General features: G+C 56.3%; 1 protein-coding gene across 4 annotated transcripts in view; it reads left to right on the top strand.

Moving 5' to 3' along the window:
* The window catches only part of PLXNA2 (plexin A2), a 132,629-nt gene that overhangs the window by 67,060 nt on the left and 46,935 nt on the right, over nucleotides 1-18,634 (top strand). For all 4 annotated transcript variants that reach the window (XR_010350655.1, XM_064399207.1, XM_064399208.1 and 1 more), the window contains exons 5-9: nucleotides 3,590-3,690; nucleotides 7,362-7,485; nucleotides 8,334-8,487; nucleotides 9,715-9,811; nucleotides 11,641-11,755. Coding sequence is in view for 3 of the 4 variants with exons in the window: in XM_064399207.1 (XP_064255277.1) it covers nucleotides 3,590-3,690; nucleotides 7,362-7,485; nucleotides 8,334-8,487; nucleotides 9,715-9,811; nucleotides 11,641-11,755 (591 nt within the window). In the remaining variant the exon portion in view is untranslated. The remainder of the gene's footprint in view (nucleotides 1-3,589; nucleotides 3,691-7,361; nucleotides 7,486-8,333; nucleotides 8,488-9,714; nucleotides 9,812-11,640; nucleotides 11,756-18,634) is intronic.

Genomic DNA, 18,634 nt, shown 5'->3' with positions numbered 1-18,634 from the left:
CCTCTCCCACTCGCTGCCTCTCTGCCAGAACTTCCAGGCGTTGATTTGGTTCTGACAGCCCTGGGGGGGCTCTGAGAGCTGTGGGACAGCAGAGCTGCTCCTGCAGGAGCCCCTGTGCCTGGCAGAGCACTGCCCCTCACCTGCTCTGTGGCACAGGGGTGGATCCTGGAGCCATCCCCACCTCGGGGAGCTCCACGGCACCCTGGGGATGCTCCTCAGTTATTTGTGCTCAAGACTCCCCTCTCCTGTGTGCCCTGGCTCTGCCCCGTGGATGCAGTTCCCTCATCCCACCACTCCTGCTCCTTCCACGCTCCCTGCCTGTGTCTGAGGCCTCCAGGAGCAGCAGTTTCCAGGCAGGGATTTCCACAGCCCGGGGCACCCACGTGCCTCGCTCAGCACAGCATTCCCACCCCTGCACACTGGGATTTTGTTTTTTGGCAAAGGTGCCCAGCAGGATATTCCACCTGGAGCTCAGCTTGGAGCAGTGGGAAGAGTCTGCCAGACTTTTTACAGCCTCTGGGAAAGCCTGGCTTTATTTTCCCTGTCGCCCTGACACATTAATGGCTGCAGCTGAGGCGTCCTCCTTGCTCCTTCCCACACTTTTTCACGTCTCCTGCCCCAGCACAACGCAGAGTTTTCTCACGAATAAAGGAAAGAATCAAATCTCATTGGAAAGTTCATCAACTTTGGGCTCCTGCTCAGTGAGTGATAGATGGCTTTAATTACACTGAACTAGTTGGCATCTCTACTCCACTCCCCAAAGTCATTAAAAATAGATTTTCTGTTTGAACTCCAGCCCCCCGAGGGGTCTGTGGGCAGCCTGCTGTGGCTGTGAGATGCTCCAGGGGCTGTCTCCAGCCAGGGGAGGTCACAGGACTGGGCTGGTAGCACGCAAAAGCTGTGGAAACTTTGCTTTGGCTGTGTATTTTATTTTATTTATTTATTTGGAACTGGTTTCTTGCACTTATTTGCTCCGGGGGCTGGCAGAGTTGGAATTTGTGTGTTTTGGACAGTCTGTATTGATTTTTATTTTTTTTAATTTATTTTATTTTGCTGGTGTTATGGGTCAGGCAGTCAGGGACAGTAATAACGAGGTTTTATCATTTAATGCCTGAGCAGCAGGTCCATTTTGGCAGGGAGAGCAGGAAGGGAGGCTGTGCCCTCAGGAGTGAGGAGATCCCCTGCAGCGCTGCACTCTCGGCTGCTGTCCTTCACACAGATGCTCCTCCAGAGACATTGTTCAAAACCTCTGTGTGGTTTTTAAAGAATTATCATGTGCAGAAGCCGCAGCTTCTGAGCAGAAAAAGAAACGAAGCGCTCAACATCAAATCATCTCTAATGAACTCTTATTCACATAATTCCAACCCTCCGTTATTTATAGAGCGCAGCGAGAGCATCCAGCTCCTCACAAACACGAAACAAGGCCTGAGCTGCATTTAAATCACGGGGACAGATCCTGCCAAGCCTCCCTTGGTGGGTACGAGCGGGGGATCTGCAGAGCTGGGGGATTTTGGGGCTGGGGCAGGGCTCAGCGTGCTGGGCTGATTTTAGGGGGAGCCCAGGGACCTCCCTGGGTGCATCCTGTGCTGGCTGGCGTCTCCCAAAGGGAGCTTTTTGGTTTGGAAAAGCTGGGTTTGCTGCTGGTGGTGTCTCCCACAAGGAGTTTTTGGTTTGGAAAAGCTGGGTTTGCTGCTGGTTCTCCAGCAGCAGCACTGCTCTGCACTGGGAAATGCTGGCTGCTCACTGGGGGAGGGCAGTGTCGTGCAGGAATAAATCCTGGAGGGGCCATGGATGGGCTGTTCTGTCACCAGGCCCCTGGGTTTGCTCCCACCCCATCTCTAAAGTGCTTTTTGCTGCTTAGGAGGGAGAGGCAAACAACAAATAGCACATCACCTGTGGCCACTCCAGTGTAGACCAGCGAGGGCACCCTGGCCCCTCTGCAGCCAGCAATCCCACCCCAGCCCTTCATCTCCACCTCTGAATTTCTCCTCTCTGCATTCCTGGAGCTCTTCCCATCCCAGCTCTGCCTCTCCCACCCCTCACTCCCAGGCTCCCAACCCCAGCCCTCCACCCTCCCCTCGGAGGGCTCCACCAGACAACCCCAACCCTGGGCGATCCCCGCTCCGGGAAAAAGCTGTTGAGAGCGGGGCCGAGGAAACAAGGAGAATAGCAGCCCTATTGGTGTCGAGCTCGGAGAGGAACTGGGTTCTCACTGTGTCAACAGCACTTGGCGTGACAGCGGCCGTTGTGTGGGGAGACACTGCTCCTTTCAGAGCGGCTGCTGGGAGCCGCGCGCTGTTGTGACGGACGCAGCCAGAGCCATCCAGCAGTTGTTTGAATTCCCAGCCAGTTGCAGGCATCGCTCCTGGGGCCCGGGAGCTGCGGGGAGGACGGCAGAGGATTATCTGCTGGGAGAAATGGGGGTAGAGTGGCAGAATTGCGGAATGGCCCGGGCTGGATGGGAGTTTAAAAAACATCTGGGCACCTCCCGCTGTCCCAGGTTGCGCCAGGGTCTGTCCAGCCTAGACTTGAGCACCTCCAGGAACTGGGAGTCCACACTCAACCTGTTCCAGTGCCTCCCAACCTCTCAGGAAGGAATTTCTTCCATATTTTATAGAGGGAACACCACAGGAGCTCGAGATGCAAACCCACCCTGCTGCGGGAGGTGGCAAGGAATGGGCTGCAAAGGTTAAAGTGGTTAAAAATGCCGGAGGTGGCAAAGGATGTGTTGGAAAGGTTAAAGTGGATAAAAAGGTTACAAATGTCTTTGCTGGAGCCAAGCAGTGACCTGTGGTTAAAGCCTGGTGTCGTTTTGAAGCCTCTGGGGCTTTCAGTGCTGGTAAATAGGTCAGGGCTGTGCTGCACCTCACCATCACCATCACTGCTCGCGTGCTGGGAGTGGGAGAGGGGCTTCCAGCAGCCTCGGGGGCTGTTCCCACCTGTGCTCCTCTCTGTGGCACCCCTGCCTGGAAGGGACAGGGACCCCAGCGGGTCAGTCCTGGGGGCCCCAGTGGCTGCTGCTGGAAGGGCTCAGAGTGGCCCAAGCAGTGAAACACCCAGCCAGACCCCACAAAGCAGTGAAACACCCATCCAGAACCTGCAAAGTAGTCAAACACCCAGCCAGACCCAGCAAAGCAGTCAAACACCCATCCAGAACCTGCAAAGCAGTCAAACACCCAGCCAGACCCCACAAAGCAGTGAAACACCCAGCCAGACCCAGCAAAGCAGTGAAACACCCAGCCAGACCCAACAAGCTTCCACAATCCCGGGGATTTATACTCCCCGGGGAAGGGTGAGGCAGCAAAGTGTAAATCAGGGAGGAGAGGGCTCAGCTCCAGCCCAGGGGAGGCTCTGAGGAGCTGGCACCACTGTGGGAGCCCAGCTGGGGCTCTGCATGCCCAGGACCCACCCAGGGGACAGGCTGACCTCACGTCTCATCCCCAGCAATTCCTATTCTTGGATGTCGGAACGAATTCATTCCAGGCTCTGCTGTTGTGGCCCCTCATGTGGCTCTGGGGGGCTCAGCAGGACCTGGGGCTGCTCTGGCCATGCTGGGCGGAGCAGCCCTGAGTGTTTGTGTTCCCTGCAGGTGTCCCGGGTGCCCGTGGAGTCCTGTGAGCAGTACACGACCTGCCAGGAGTGCCTGAGCTCGGGGGACCCCCACTGCGGCTGGTGCTCCCTGCACCACATGTAAGTCCAGCCTTGGCCGTTCCCTGGTGATAAAAGCAGCTCTCAGAGCTTCCCAGAGCCTCCCACACAAAACAAATCAGGCTGAAGTTGCTCGAGTCCATTTTTCTCTCCTTTGGACATTCCCTGCATTGCAGCTCGGGTGCCGTTGGAGATCCCGGGAGAGGTGAAGGGAAATCAACTCCTGATTCAGGGCAGTGGGTGATGTGGATGGAAAAGCAGGTGGAAAAATGATGGAAAAGCAGGATTTGAACTCGTGGGAGTGGAGCCTGCTGGTTTGCACGCCCCTCCTGGTGTTTTGCACCCTCCTGCTCTTTGCCCAGCCTGCAAATCCCAATAATGTGGAATTTTCAACAGCAACAGCAGACGTGATCCTGTGAGCGGGGCTGTGCTCCCAGGCAGGTTTCATCAGCACAGCAGAGCACAGAGCCCCTTTAAAAGCCCCAAAAGGGAGATTTCAGCCCTGTAGGGGAGCTCAGGGGGTCCCAGCTCCAGCTGCTCCGGGGGGACCCGGCAGCAGGGCTGGGAGCTGCCACAAAGGGCTGAGGGTGCCTTTCTGCAGGGGAGCTCCAGGAAAGCCTCTCTGCATTCAGGAGGTGTCCGTGCCCTTCCTTTCTCTGGCCTGCCATAAAAACCAGCACTTCCTAGGGCGGAAGGGAGCCTTAGGAAGGGGCAGAGGAGCTCGGGGAGGAGGGGAGAGCCGGGAGCAGGGAATAGAAATCCCCGCGGCCCCGTGCCAGCTGCTGAGCAGCCCTGGGAGCACGGGCACGGGGGAGGCAGGGCTCAGGGACCCGCTCGGCAGCGCTTGGCCCCTTGCCTGAGGAGCAGGTGCTGGGGGGAGCGGGGAGCTGCAGGCTCCTCCACAAACCCGGCCTGGATCCGGGGCTGGGGGGCACAGCAGCTCCCACCGCGGGTCTGGGGCAGGAGGGGCAGGAGAAGCAGCTCAGCCCCTGAGCTTCCCGCAGGATCCTCTCGGGGAGGGGCTGCAGGGCTCTGAGCATCCCACGGCACTCTGGGCATCCTTTTTTGGCTTTTTCCCTTTCCAAGCGAGCCTGTCCAGCCCTGCAGCTGAGCCACCCTTTGGTGTCCCAAAGGTGTCGCTGTCCCAGCTCCTCTGTCAGAAGGGGACTATTCCCACCCTCGGGCTCTGCCCCGTGTGCCCCCTGGGCTGGGCACAGGGTGGGCAGGGGCTGCAGCAGCAGCAGGAGCTGTGCTGGGGCCCTGGTGCTGCTCCTGCAGCAGCTCCTCTGCAAGGATCAGCGAGCACTCCCCTCATGCTAATGAGCTGAATCTTCACAAGCCACCTGGGAGGCAGGTAAAGGTTGTTATCTTCATTTTGCAGAGACAAAACCCTCGATGACAAGAGGAGAGAAAAGTGTCATTTCCTCTGCCCTTTTGGCCATGACATTTCAGCATCAACCTATTCCCAACAAGGGCTCTTCCCCCGATGGGATTTCTCAACTCTCCCTTCAAGCATCTGCACTTTGGAGCAGTGATCATCTTTTAGCTTTATTTTTTTAAGCTGTAAATAATTGAGTTTATCTCGCTGTTCCTCAAAGCCCCTGTCATCTTTGGAGGCCCCAAGTGCTGGAGTGTTTGTATTTCATTTGTCACCTCTCCCCTTCCATTCTCACCCACTCCTGCTTCCAGCTGCTCCGTGGAAGGTGCTGGGCCAGGGGGTGATGCTCCCACTGGGTTTGGGGGTGGCTGGAAGGCTGAGGGGTGCAGGACAAGGTGATTTTTCATCCTCTGCATGGACAGGGATCCTTTGCTCTCTGGGAGCCGTCAGAGGCCTCCAGGAGATTGTTACAGGATCTCTCCAGCCCAGTGGGATGTGGAGCCTGCAAGACTTCCCCGTGCTGCTCTCTGCAAGAGTGTTATTGTCTCCAGGCCTATTTATCTCTGTTGGGGCTGTTGCCATAAATAGGATGATAAAAAAGAGCCATTCCAGCGAGTCAATGAGATAAAGGCTCCAGTCAAGAGCTCACTTTAGGGCTATCTTAGAGATTCACTTCAACCTCGATATTTCTTCCTTTGGCACCATTCATATTTAGCTCCTTTATGCTCCAAAGGAAAAGGTACAAAAGGGAGAGGGTGAGGAGAGCAGCCCCGGCGTTTGTTGGGGATCAGGGGGGTGGTTTGGGAAGGGAAAGTGGAAACTTCACTTGCCTTCATCTAAAGCAACCTCCCACTGTTCCACAGAATCCCTCAATCCCTCAAAGGCACCTTAAAGGCGAATTTGCACCCATGGAGGGGGGTTGGAAAGAGAGGATTTTCCCCTTGGAAATGACAAAATCCAGGAAATCCTGGAGGCAGTCTGGTGTGGAGCACTGACAGTCCTCCCCTGGTGCCCAGTGGTGCCCTGCTGGGAACAGCTGGATTCCTCTCTGCTCCGAGGACACCTGCAGCAAAAGCAGGGATGAGGAGCCTTGCTGGAGCACGTGGAATGCTGGAGCACTCCCAGGCACCTTGGCACGCTCAGAGCCCTGATTCCTGCTGCTGGGAATGGCAGTGGGCAGGAGCTGGGGGCTCCAGGCAGGAGCAGCAGCCAAGCACTGCTGGCAGCAGCTGGAATCTCCCATTCCTCACCCCCAGCTCCAGCAGGAGGTGATTAGTGGGCTGTGTGGATTTAATTAGGACAGAGGCATCGCCCTGTCCCTGCCTGTCACAGCTTTCTGGCTTAGCTCATGTGCAGATGAGTCCATGGCTCACCCCGCACCCCCAGCACTTGGGACTGGCAGCTCTGGATCGTGTCCCACGGCAGGAATTACTCGTGGGATACCAGCCTTGGTGGTTTTGCTGCTCACTGAATATTTTCCAGCGCCTTTTGGTCCTAACCTGGTGCCCAACACCTGCTCCCTCTGCAGGGCATCCCCAGGTCCTGCTGTGGAACACCTCCTCGGGGGTTTGGGGTGTGTTCTGCACTCTGGGGGTGTTTTCAGTGCTTTGGGGTTTTTTTCAGTACTCTGAGGTGTGTTTTTTGCTCTGAGGGATGTTTCTGCTGCTCCTGGGGGATGTTTTCCTCATTCTGGGGGGTGTTTTCAGTGCACTGAAGGATGTTTCCAGTGCTCTGGAGGTGTTTCAGATGCTCTGGCAGTGTTTTCATACTCTGGGGGTGTGTTTTTTGCTCTGGGGGATTTTTTTGCTGCTCTGGGGGGATGTTTTCCTCACTCTGGGGGGTGTTTTCAGTGCACTGAAGGATGTTTTCAGTGCTCTGGGGGTGTTTTGGGTGCTCTGGGGGGATGTTTTCCTCCCTCTGGGGGTGTTCTGGGTGCCCTGGGGGGATGTTTTCCTCCCTCTGGGGGTGGTTTTGGTGCCCTGGGGGGATGTTTTCCTCCCTCTGGGGGTGTTCTGGGTGCCCTGGGGGGATGTTTTCCTCCCTCTGGGGGTGGTTTTGGTGCCCTGGGGGGATGTTTTCCTCCCTCTGGGGGTGGTTTTGGTGCCCTGGGGGGATGTTTTCCTCCCTCTGGGGGTGTTCTGGGTGCCCTGGGGGGATGTTTTCCTCCCTCTGGGGGTGGTTTTGGTGCCCTGGGGGGATGTTTTCCTCCCTCTGGGGGTGGTTTTGGTGCCCTGGGGGGATGTTTTCCTCCCTCTGAGGGTGTTCTGGGTGCCCTGGGGGGATGTTTTCCTCCCTCTGGGGGTGGTTTCGGTGCCCTGAGCGCTCCTGTGTGCAGGTGCTCCCCGAGGGACCGCTGTGAGCGGGCAGAGGAGCCGTTCCGCTTCGCGGGGAGCATCGGGCAGTGCCTGAGCGTGGCCGTGCAGCCCAGCAGCATCTCCGTGTCCGAGCACAGCCTCCCGGTGAGCAGGGACAGGGGACAGGCCCGGCAGGACTGCCACCTCCGGCGGGGAGCCCTCCTCGCTCCAGCCTTTCCCCCTTCCCCCTGGCACAAATGTTTTCTCATGAAGTCATGCAGAGGGAGAGGGAAGGGGTCACCCGAGCCGGGGAGAGGGCGGAGGGGGGTGCCAGAGACAAATCCCCCTTCCCCTGGTGCCTCAGCTCACATTTCCCTGGTCTCTGGAGCTGGTAAAGGAAAGGCTTTGTTTCCCAAAAAGCTCCTCTGTGAGCTGTGCTCAGGCCTGGCTCTCCCCAGCTGTTGCTGCCGGAGCCCCCCATGCCCTGTGACAGCTGCTCCTGCTGCCCCACCTTCCTGGGCTGCCCCAGCCCCCCTGGAAAAATGGTGAGGGGACAGGGACGGAGCCCTCCAGGCGCTGGTTTGCCATGGGGACACCCCCCAGCCATGCTGGGGACACTGGGGGCTCTCTCCCCTCAGGGCAGGGCAGGGCAGGGTGGTCTCCCCTGTTCGTGCAGTGGGGACAGAGGTGGTCTGAGCTCAGGGCTCTGGGGACAGTCACTGCTGCTCTCAGGGTGCTGGCACTGGCACTGAGGGTGGCAAAGCTTCTGTAGAGCAACCAGGGGACAAAAATCTGCCATTGCCACCGCCCCTGACCTGCAGCACCCTGTGGGTTCATATCCACAAAGAACACCCTTGCCTTCCTTCCCCACGCCAGGGCAGCTGGCCACCAGCTGTGGGCGGGTGGGTGATTCAAGGGGGTTGTTTTGGAGGGGAAAACAGGCAGGGCTGGGAATCTGAGGGAGGTTTGGGCTGCCCTGCCCGCTGACAGCTCTGCTTTGCTCCCTGGTGCAGCTCAGCCTGCGGGTGAGCGACGCGCCCGACCTGAGTGCCGGGGTCAGCTGCCTCTTCGGGAACCTCAGCGAGGTGCAGGGCCAGGTGTCGGGCAGCCAGGTGGTGTGTGTGTCACCGGCAGCCAAGGACGTCCCTGCCATCCCCGTGGATCAGGGTAAGTGATGCTCCTGGGCAGTGACACGGTGGCAGGCAGAGCAGGGCAGCTTTGGCAGTGTCAGCTGAGCCTCTGGGGGCTGCTGCCAGAGAAATTCATGCTGCTGCCAAAGCCCGTTGAACCCAGGGAGCTCCATGCCCAGGAAATGCATCCCACACAGGGCAGGACGGGCTGGCAGTGGGCAGCAGGGAGTGCTTGCCCTGTCCTCACCCCCTCCCCGTGCTGCCAGACAGCTCCCAGGGCAGGGCAGGAGCCGTCTGTCCCCTCCAGGAGCTCTCAGCCCTGCCAGGATGAGCAGGAATCTCCCCTGGGCCAGGCTCAGCACCCACGAGTCGGTGGCTGCAGTTGCTCTGCTTCGTGCTGATCTTTGGGCTGGCTCCTCATTAATGTCACCACTGTCACATTTGCTCTTGCTGTAACTGGAGCACCACTGGCTCGGAGCTCATTTTGCCCTTGGCACCCTTCCAGGTGTCCACGGTGCCTCCCTGGTGATGTCTTTGTGGTTCTGAGGCATTTTCTGGAGCCTGAGCCTTGGAGAACACTGCAGGGCCAGCATAGGCTTCCCCAGCAGCCCCAAAAGAAAATCTGCTGGAAATGAACCCAGAGCTCAGGCTCCTGCAGAGCTCCACTTGCTTCCAGCAGTGGCTCCTGCTCTGGGATAACTCTGGGAGATGATGCCCAGAGAAGCTGTGGAGCCCAGTCCCTGGAAGTGTTCAGGGATGGGCTGGATGGGCTTTGGGGGAGCCTGGGATGGTGGAAGGTGTCCCAGCCCATGGCAGGGGGTGGCACTGGGTGTTTGAGGAACCCTTCCAGCCCAAACCCCTCTGTGATTCCACCATTCTGCTCCTGGGCTGTCTCAGAACAGTCTCACCTTTTACTCTCAGAGTGAATCAGGGAACAGGGCGAGCTTCCAAACCCATTCCAAGGCACCTTTACCCCTCGGCTCTGATGGGCTTTGCCACAAGGGCTGGCCTTTGGAGCCACTGCTGGACACACCCGGGGGACTCCAGGCAGGGTGTGAGGGGGTCCTGGTGGACAGGGGCACCCAGGGGGCTCCAGGCAGGGTCTGGGGGGGGTCCTGGTGGACATAGACACCCTGCAGGGTGTGGGGGGGTCCTGGTGCTGGGAGGTGAACCCGAGCTGCCCCAGCAGCAGCAGGGGGCTCAGCAGTGGGCAGTGGGCAGCAGACCCCCCCGGCAGCAGTGACAGGCTCTGCTCTGTCCCCAGACTGGTTCGGTGTCGTGCTCCAGCTGAAGTCCCGGGAGACGGGCAGGACCTTCGTCAGCACCGAGTTCAAGTTCTACAACTGCAGCGCCCACCAGCTGTGAGTGCCCCCTCCCCAGCCCCCAGCAGAGCCAAAAACCAGCCCGGGGGTTTGGGGAGGGGGGCGCTGGGGGCTGGCACGGTGCCCGGGTGACGGCACGCACAGGGACAGCCGGCTGCCCGGGGCTGGGGGCTCGGGGGGCTCCGGGAGCCGCGGAGGAGGCAGCTGCAGAGAGCCGGGAACAACCTCAACCTGCTGGTGCCCCCAAGCTGTGCGATCCTGCAACTGAGAGCTGGGATGGGAATGGGAATGGGAATGGGAATGGGAATGGGAATGGGAATGGGAATGGGAATGGGAAGGGAAGGGAAGGGAAGGGAAGGGAAGGGAAGGGAAGGGAAGGGAAGGGAAGGGAAGGGAAGGGAAGGGAAGGGAAGGGAAGGGAAGGGAAGGGAAGGGAAGGGAAGGGAAGGGAAGGGAAGGGAAGGGAAGGGAAGGGAAGGGAAGGGAAGGGAAGGGAAGGGAAGGGAAGGGAAGGGAAGGGAAGGGAAGGGAAGGGAAGGGAAGGGAAGGGAAGGGAAGGGAAGGGAAGGGAAGGGAAGGGAAGGGAAGGGAAGGGAAGGGAAGGGAAGGGAAGGGAAGGGAAGGGAAGACACGGGCAGAGGGAGGTGGGATGTAGGATGGAGAAGGGATGTGGGATGGAGGAAGTGGGATTTGGGCAGGGGGAGGTGGGATGCAGGAGGGGAAGGTGGGCAGGGGGAGGTGGGATACAAGCTGCAGGAGTTGGGGTACAGGAGAAGGTGGGCTGCAGCCCAGGCGTGTGGCAGGCCAGGGGAGGCTCAGTTTTGCTGAGGATGGTGGAATCACACCCCCCGGGCACTGGGAGGCAGCAGGCAGCTGGCTGGCCTTGGAAACGCATTCACAGTCCTGAAGCATTTATGGATTTCTCTCAGGAAACAAAAGCAAGCTGCAGCACTGTGGGCAGGACCTGCCAGCAGCGGGATGGGGGTGGCAGGGCTGGGACATCTCCTGGGGCAGGGGCAACTGCTGGAGCCACCGAGGGCCAGCACAAGGTCACTGCCAGCCTTGCTGTGCTGGGTTTGAAGCTCCAGGGCCTTTCCTGTGGCACTGGGAAGTGGGTTGGTGTGTTTGTGTGCTCATGAGCTTGGCTGGTCTTGCTCCGGCACGTCCGGGCACTTCCCTCTGCAGGCAGCCCCAGGAGCCAGGGCCATGGCCTGGCACTGCATCCACGGGCACAGCTGATCCTTGTGCCACCAAGAGCTGCCACGTGGCAGCAGGGGTGGCCTCGGAGATGGAGGAGGTGGCAACTGCCAGGATTAGCAGCTGTCACAGCTCCTGCATCCCTGTGGCAGCAGCGAGGGGGGAACAAAACCCACCCAGCCACTCTGCTGGCAGCTGGGTCCCCTGGGGCTCAAAAGGGTCTGTGTTCTTTCAAAAACATTTCATAAACGGTTATTTTTTTCTCCCCCAACATGAATCAAAAGCACTTGCTGCACCCTCTGCTCTCCAAGGCCAGGCAGAAGTGTTGCTGTTGACTTGGAGCATTCCTGACTGGCAGAACAGCTGATCCCATTTTTGCCAGGCTTGCCTCCTTTTCTAGAAGCTAAAGCCCAAGCCTGTGCAACACCCTCCTCTACTTTACACCAACCCAGGGATGTGCAATAAATCCCAGCCCGTGTTTTCCTCTGGAATAAATTGTGAGGCTGCCCCAAGTCTGCCTTTTGAGCGTGTGTGTTTTCCCAAACCCCTTCCTTGTTTTTTGCTCTATCGCAACCACCCCCTCACCAAAGAAATTCTTTTCCCAGGACGGCTGGGTTTCTGGCAAGGCCTGCAGGTGGCTGCAGCCCTTCTAACCCCTGGTTTCCCCCCAGGTGCCTGTCCTGTGTGAACAGTGCCTTCCGCTGCCACTGGTGCAAGTACCGCAACCTGTGCACCCACGACCCCACCACCTGCTCCTTCCAGGAGGGGAGGATCAACGTCTCCGAGGTACCAGCTGCCATTCCTCCCTCTGCCCTTTGCTCCTCCGTGCCACCAGCAGCACAACCCGTGTTGCTGTGAGGTTTGTGGGTCGCTCTGCTGTCCAAAAGTGCAGCTTTAAAGCCGGGCAGTGTTGGTGGCACTGCAGTGCTGCTCTCGACCTGAGCACAGAGCTGAGCCCTCCCCTGCTGCGGGGGAATGCCCAGGTTCATTAATTACAGTAATTGCTGCAGTGTTTTCCCCCGGGGGTCCCAGAGACTCCTCAGCCCCAGCACTTGCAGCAGCTCTGCTTTGCTGGGTCTGAGCAGCAGCTCTGGCTGGGCTGGGATTTCTGGCACAGCCTGGCTGTGGCTGATGAAGGAGGGAAGTACCAAGGAGCACAGCCCCAGATTTTGGAACAGGGAGCTGCTTTGGGTTCCAGACTCGGAGCCATCTCTCTTAGCAGCTCATAAAAGGTGTGGGGCTCCAATCCAAAAATGCTTTTAACACTTGGAAAGGCACGGCCCGTGAATGGCTCTGCCAGCTCTCCTGTGTGTCCCAGGGCAGAGGGATCCATGGAGGAAAGGGGTTGTTAGCACAAATTGAACATTGCTAGGAACCCTTGGGCTGGGGTTTCTGCACTCCTTGTCCTGACTGATCCCCTGCCTGCTTCTCTTTGTGGGGTCCTGGTGCTGGAAGGGTCTTTGCCCTCACTGTTCCTACAAACAGCTTTGTAGCACCTGAAATGAGTGCAGGTCCTAAAGCTGCAAGGGGAAAATGGTTTAAAAGATGCTCTGGAAATCCTGAGAGTCCTGGAAAGTGGGGAAGGCAGCAGTGAGGACAGGTACAAATATGAGAAAAAGGAAGGAGAGGAAGGTGTGCCAGCATCCAGAGAAATCCTTGTCAGTGAGTGATGGAGATGGAGAAGAACAGGAGAGATCAGTCAGTGGAGCAAACACTGAGCTGTCAAAAAGGAGTGACTGGAGGTTTAGCCAGGTTGCTGCTAAACCAGGAGCAAACTCCACTCTGGTGTCTCCCTGGCTGCAATGCTGCCAGGAGGTCCAGAGGAAAAGGGCAGAGTGATTTCTGAGCTGTGTGCGTAAGGACCTGGTGGGATCTGCAAACCCAAGGATGGGCAGCGTGCCCAGGATGGGAACGGGTGCCCAGGGAGAAGCTTCCACCCCAGGAGCAAACCAAAAGCTTTCTCCACCCAGTTCAAAGTCAAGAAACTTCCTTTCACCATGTCAAGAGAAAGCAAACCCCTTTGCCTCTCCTCCTCTTGAGTGATTGGGGGGGTTCTCCTCCACACTCCGAGCATCCCTGTCCTCCCAGAGCTCTGTCTTTTCTGGGTCCCCAGTCCCAGAGTGTCTGACAAGTCCCTGCTAAAGGAGAACCATCCCATGATCTCTGTTTTGCTCCTGGGAGCACCCAGGACTTGCCTGGGATCACACAGATGAGAGAGTGGAGCAGTTGGTATCCCTGGAAGTTCCTGCTGGGATCACAGGGCTGCCGTGTCTCCAAAGAACTTCCTCAGTCTTCATCTTGCAGAGGTTGTTTCTTACCAGGGGGTGTTTTGGGACGCCTCACACCTTCCTGTGATTAGCTTTGATAAGGGCTGATGATAATGACACAAGTCATTTCTTCCCCAGACCTCTGAGCACAGGCAAAACCACCCCAAAGAAATGTGTGTGCTTGTTTAAGAGCAATGAGTCTCCTCTTCACACGCAGCATGCTGATAATGCCCTCGCTCTGGGCTCTTCACTAACACAGAAATGAGTAAATGCCTCATGGAGAGTTTCCTCTCCTAAACCAATTCAGATCACAATGTTCTCATTGTGTCACGGCCTGATGTATTAGGAAATTGTTTGTGCTTACCCTGGCTCCCTCCCCAGCAGAGCCAGTGGTGTTTGGAGCGGGGGATCTCCGTGCCTGTGCCCTACTTTCAGTCCCCTGTGCCTCTCCTTACGTAAGGTTTACACACGTGTTCACACGGGCCCGCAGATTTGCTCGCATCTCTATATTTAATTCAAGGGAAAATATCTTGAATATTCCCTTTCACTCCTGGCCCATCAGAGCCGGCGTCCCCGTGGGATTGGATGTGGAACGAGCTCCCTTTGATGCTCCCAGGAGTTGTCTGTCTGGAGGAGGAACTGAAAAGCCTCAGCCACTTCAGGAGGAGATGGGGGACAGAAATTCCCTCTCTGTGAGCTGTGCTCTTGCTCCTTGCCAGGCTCTGCCCCCGTGCCCGAGCTCAGTGCTGCCCTGCCTGCTGTGGAAACTCAGCCCAGGAGCTCTTCCCATCCCTCCTCCTGCCCTCCAGCAGGAACTGTTGGCTCAGACCCAAGGGCAGAGCCCAGGGACAGATGTGGGGGCGCAGAGGGACCCCCAGAGGTGGGTGGGTGCTTTAGGAAAAGTGGAGATGTGGTTTGGGGTCACTGGTCAGTGAAAACAGATATTTTACAGCCTGTACAGCAGAGGGATCCTGCAGGACAGAGCTCGCTGCTCCTGATGTTCTCCCTCTCGTGGCAATTTCTGAGATGGGGGAGCCCAGCTCCTCTGAGGTCTCCCTTTCCAGGCACCCAGTTCTTTAGGAGTTAATTATTAGAGAAGCAATTATTTTCCCATCCTTTTCCTGGTCAGAGTCTTCACTGTCAGCAGAAGGTGCCTGCTCAGACCTTGCCCCCACTAAATCAGGATTTCCCCAAGAGATTTCTCCTGGGTGTGGAGCACTGATTGTCCCTCTTTACAAAACCCCAGATCGAGCCAGTGATGCCATTTTAATGTGCCTGATGTGGTTTGGTTTGTGTGTGTGTGTGAGGTTTTCTGATGTCTCTCTCTAAATGTCTGAAGTTTCCAGATGAGGAGGAACGTGGATTCATAAACATCCTCCCACCCCATCCCAGAGGAGAGCTAGAACCAAATAAATCCTCTTAGCTCCCCAGAATGTGAGAGCCCGGCCCTCTTTGATGTCCAGCGAGTGCTGATAATGCCATTTCCACAGGGGGACGCTGATCTGGGGACAGAGAGGTTCAGATTCGGGGATTTCAGTGCCCTTGGGGCTCCTGTGGATAATTCCCACTGATTTTGTGGCAACGCCCTTGCCCCTGGCTGTGCCCTTGGGTGCTGAGCGCTGCTTGATGTGCCCTGAAGGAAACAAAACCAAAGCAGCCCGTCCTGCCAATCCCCATCCCAGCAGAGCTGAGATGTGCTGGAGGTGACTCAGAGCCGCATCTCAGGCCACCAAAGCCAGCCAATGACTTTGCAGGGTCACACCTGACTTTGGGGAGATGCCTTTGCCTGAAATAGGAACAAAAAGCCCGGTTTCAGCAGAATTCCCTCAGCTCTGAGCCGTGGCTGGGCTTTTATCACCCGTGCTGTGGAGGTTTGGTGCTCAGAGGGAAGGAGCCAGGAGGGAGAGGAGGGAGATGTTCCTGCTGTCCCTGTGCAGGGAGCTGCTCCTGCCTCACCTCTGGCACACAAAGGGTTGTTTACAGGAGGGAAAGGTGCTGTAAATATCCCCTGCCTCCCAAAGTGATGGAGAAGACCCAGGTTACAGCTCAGGGTAAGGGTGTGGGGAAGGAATTCACCAGGCTGGGCTCCAGCTGCCTTTCTTTCACATCTGGTTTCCAAGGAGCAGGGGCTGCTCTCCTTTCCCGTGGCATAAATGAAGGATAATGTGTTTCCATGAGTGACAGGGACTGTAATTTATATCATTGGGAACACAACTGTGAACCAGGGGTTTGCATTCACGTGCCAGATTGGGTTATGTTTATAACTTTCAAATAACGTGCAGCAAGTTAACATTTGTGGAGAGTTTGCGGGGGTTTTTTGAAGATGAAAAGTACAGAAACAGTCTATTTTCTGCCATTTGGGCTAAATCCCGTAGTCAGAAGAATTGCCTGCCATTTCTAGGCAATTTTTTTTCCAAATAAGAGCAAGGAGGTTTGACCTACTAAAACTGCTCGGTTAAACACAAATAATAACCATGGGTGCTCTGTTCTGCTCCAGAGACAGCTGCAGAACGCGGGTCTTTAAGGTATTTATAGACCTTGGAGTCTTTGAGGCTAAAAAGTGTTGGAGAAGCATAAAATGTCTTTGTAAATTGTGTGTGCTGATACTTCACAGGCAGAATATTCCCCGAGAGTCTGTGCCACTCAGGCATCGGAGCCTTGTCTTCCTCCAGCAGATCTGATCCGTGTTTATTCTGGCGCGGGGAAGTCAAGGAGGATAATGAGAGGATTCTGCCTGTTTGTTTAGAGAGAGGAGGCAATAATGGCCTTTCTAACTCGCTGCAGGATTTACCTCTCATGAATTAAAAAACAAAGTAAACTGATTATGGAGCAAGCTGTGCGTTCCACCGCCTTCACTCGGTGTTTTCTGGGTGTTTCTCTGTGTTTTCTGGGTGATTTTTGGTGTTTTCTGGGTGTTTCTCAATGTTTCCTGAGTGTTTCTTGGTGTTTTCTGGGTGTTTCTCTCTTTTCCTGGGGAGGAAAGCAGGATGGGGCACCCAGGACACAGCAGGGACACCAGGAGGGACCTTGGCCACAGGCACAGCTCAGCCCAGCAGCAGGGCTGGTGCTGCCAGCCCCTTCCCAGGGCACTGGGAAATTCCTGTCAAGGGAATCCGCATGGACAGAGGCACTGCTCAACTGATGATTAAACCCTGACCAAAAAAAAAAAAAATTACCTGAACAAAATCATAAATCATTTACCTGAACAGTGGCTGTTCCAACAGGGAGAAGCCGGGAGAGGTGGTGGAGGGACAAACCACCCTGCCAGGCTGTTCTCCTGCAGCAGCAGCCAGCTGAGAGCCAAAACCCCACACAGGGTCTGTGGGAAGGGCTGTGTGTGCAGGGATTTGGGGTGCAGGGATGTAGCTGTGCAGGGATTCAGGTGCAGAACATGGATTTTCAGGGATTTGGGGTGCAGGGACATGGCTGTGCAGGATTTGGGGTGCAGGGATGTGGCTGTGCAGGGCCGTGGGTGCACATCACTGAGGCTGAAATTTAAAAAAAAACAAATTGGAAAAAGAAAATCCTTGAAAGCTGAGCTTTCCCTGAGGCTGGAAATGTCTCACAGGGGCTCCAGGGACGTGCAGGGTCCGAGCTGACCCGAGCACCCCCCAGCTCCTGCAGCTCCTCTCGCTCAGCTGAGAAATTCACAGCACTGCCCGCAGCAGTGTGGCTGCCCACGAGCACCCTGGCTTTGCTGGAGTCTGGCGTCTTCCTACAGATCTCCCCATCCCCAAACGTGGATCCCTTGTTAGTGTGATCACTGCAGCTGTCAGCACAGCTTCATTCCTGTGCCTGCCTCGCTTTCCCCACAACCCCAATGTGACATTTTCCTTCCACTGGAACCAAAGGAATGGAAAAAAAAATCTCTTTTGCCCCACTAATGATGGCAGAACGGTTTTCCTGCCAGCATTTTCAGCACCAGGGAGCAGATGTGGGGATGGAGTCCCCCCCATGCCTGGGAAGGCAGGAGCCTTTCCTCAGCAGTCACCTCACGGATGGAGCTGGCCAGGAGGGATAATGGTCCATAACATATTCATTATTTTCAGGACTGTGCACTGAAGTTCTCCCACTGGTGATGCAAGTGGAGATTTTTTTTGTTTTCAGTTTTAATGGGGTGAAGGATTCTGCAGCTCTGGGTTGCTTTTCCTTCCTCACAGCCCTCGGGTGTTCCACAGCCCCTCTCTGCTGGAGCTCGATGGGATTGTGAGGTGAAATCAGAACCTTACAGGCAGGTGTTGAGTGGAAGGTGGCACAGGTGAGTGGTGCTTCAGGAGAGGAAGGAATGTGCAGAGCCAGCTTGGAAGAGCTGGGTGGAAAATGCTGTGAATCCAGGGAGTTTGCTGGTGGTGAGCTGGGGCTGGATCCATGGTGCCAGGGTCAGTGGGAAGCAGGGAATGCCATTCCCTTCCAGCCTGTGAACCCACTCCTCTGCAGGAAAGAGCCTCCCTTCCCTCCCCAGCGCAGCTGATGGAGTTTGAAATCACTCCTGGCTGTTAATCCGTGAAAGTCCCTGTTAGAAATAAAATAAAATATATATACGGAAAAGTGCCACTAAAAAGGTTTACGAGGCTGCAGTTTAAGTTAGTGGTTCCTCCAGACCTGAGCATCTGTTTCTCATTTACAGCTCGCTGGAGCCAGTGGTGAAACACTTCCCATGGCCCCGGCTGGGAGCTGCAGGGGAGCCTGCCTTGGGGAGGGGGATTTTCCCCCTGGACACGCAGGATTCTGGGCAGGATGGCTGCCTGGCATTGCCAGCAGCAGGATTTCCTTTCATCCCCGGGCTGGGGGGCAAAGGGCTTGGGATGCCAGTCTGGGATTTGGCAGAGGGAGACTGACGTGTTTGTTCTAAACTCCTGCTTTAGCTGGGGATTAATCATTCAGTGTCAGGTGCTTACAGGTACTTAGGTACCTTGTTCCATGAGATCAAAGCAAATTAGAGCTGAGCAGAATGTAAATGCAGCTGATGGTCAGAGGTCTTGCAGTTCCTGGTGTAGAGATTGAAGAAAATATTGTATTTCCCAGTCTGTTGTGCAAGATAATGTTTGGGATGTTGAGATCTCACAGGAGGGATGTGAGAGGAGCTGAAAAGTCATTTTTTGTGGTCCATCTCAGGGTCTCATTTAGACATTCCCTTTGTGCTTGGGCGAACTTGACTTGGACTCAATGATCTTAGAGGTCTCTTCCAACCTCATCATCCTGTGGTTCTGTGAACTGGAGATCTGTGCCATGGTGTTTCACAGAGTCCCAGATGGTTTGGATGGGAAGGTGTCACGGTTTTCTTCACATCTCAGGGGGCCTGAGACGCTGACTGTCCTTGGTTCCCAGACCTGCAGAGGAATTGTGTCTGACCAAAACGAGAGAGCAGCAGCTCACGCTGTGTGGAGTTTGGAGTTAT

The sequence above is a fragment of the Passer domesticus genome, chromosome 25 (genome assembly GCF_036417665.1).
Source record: "Passer domesticus isolate bPasDom1 chromosome 25, bPasDom1.hap1, whole genome shotgun sequence".
NCBI lineage: Eukaryota > Metazoa > Chordata > Aves > Passeriformes > Passeridae > Passer > Passer domesticus.
Note: the sequence above shows the minus strand (reverse complement) of the source record. Positions and strands in the feature narration are given on the sequence as shown.